We start from the raw sequence: 807 nt of genomic DNA, 5'->3' as shown, positions 1-807 counted from the left end.
GCAGAAACTTGGTAGGTAGGTTGGTAGGTGGATTGGTTCTGTCATAAACCTTATTTCGAATGGGAAACGGGAACATAAGTCTATTTGCGATGACATACGCTTGGAAGATAGCACGCACAGGTTAAGAAGCAACGTGTGTGTGTACACCAATGCATGTTGTATGTGCATCTGTGCATACACTCATACTTGCGCTATTACATTAACTCATACGTAGCAGTGTTTACACCAACACATGATGTGTGTGCTACTGTGCATACACTCATACTTGCGCTATTACATGAACCCTTACGTAGCACCGATTGCCTCATACTTACGGATCGTCGGCCCAAGTTACAGTCAGCTCGTTTGCGTACTGTATGCGTGATTCTCTGTGCAGGCGATTGTAGTACTGCACTCCCGTCTCGTTTTCGTGCACGGACGCATCCACACCTGTACAGGAGCAATGATGATGTATGATGATGTTTTAATGTATAATAATATGTAATATGGTCAAATAGTACTTTAATGCATGATAATGTTGTATTTTAGTGTTTATTAAAAGTGTCAAGAAAGCGTATTTACTTCGTGTTGTCATATGTATTCGACTTCAGACCGTTCGCAGAGCTACTCGACTTGGCGTATGTGTAGTAACGAACTCAAAACCAGTACAATGGCTACTACCGTGCACAGAAAGTGATCTTCAACACACATGTCTGTGTGAATCGAAAGAAGGAACCTGCAATCTATATATATATATATATATATAATAAATATATGTATATATATATATATATATATATATATATATATATATATGTGTGTGTGTGT

General features: G+C 38.7%; 1 protein-coding gene across 1 annotated transcript in view; it reads right to left on the bottom strand.

Moving 5' to 3' along the window:
* Positions 1 to 310: 310 nt before the first annotated feature.
* SARC_02336 (hypothetical protein) overlaps positions 311 to 807 on the bottom strand; it is a gene marked incomplete at both ends in the record, with an annotated part of 3,373 nt that continues 2,876 nt past the window's right edge. The window contains one exon of the mRNA XM_014303926.1: positions 311 to 429. Within this exon, the coding sequence (XP_014159401.1) occupies positions 311 to 429 (119 nt within the window). The remainder of the gene's footprint in view (positions 430 to 807) is intronic.

The sequence above is a fragment of the Sphaeroforma arctica genome (genome assembly GCF_001186125.1).
Source record: "Sphaeroforma arctica JP610 unplaced genomic scaffold supercont1.103, whole genome shotgun sequence".
Taxonomy (NCBI): domain Eukaryota; class Ichthyosporea; order Ichthyophonida; genus Sphaeroforma; species Sphaeroforma arctica.
Note: the sequence above shows the minus strand (reverse complement) of the source record. Positions and strands in the feature narration are given on the sequence as shown.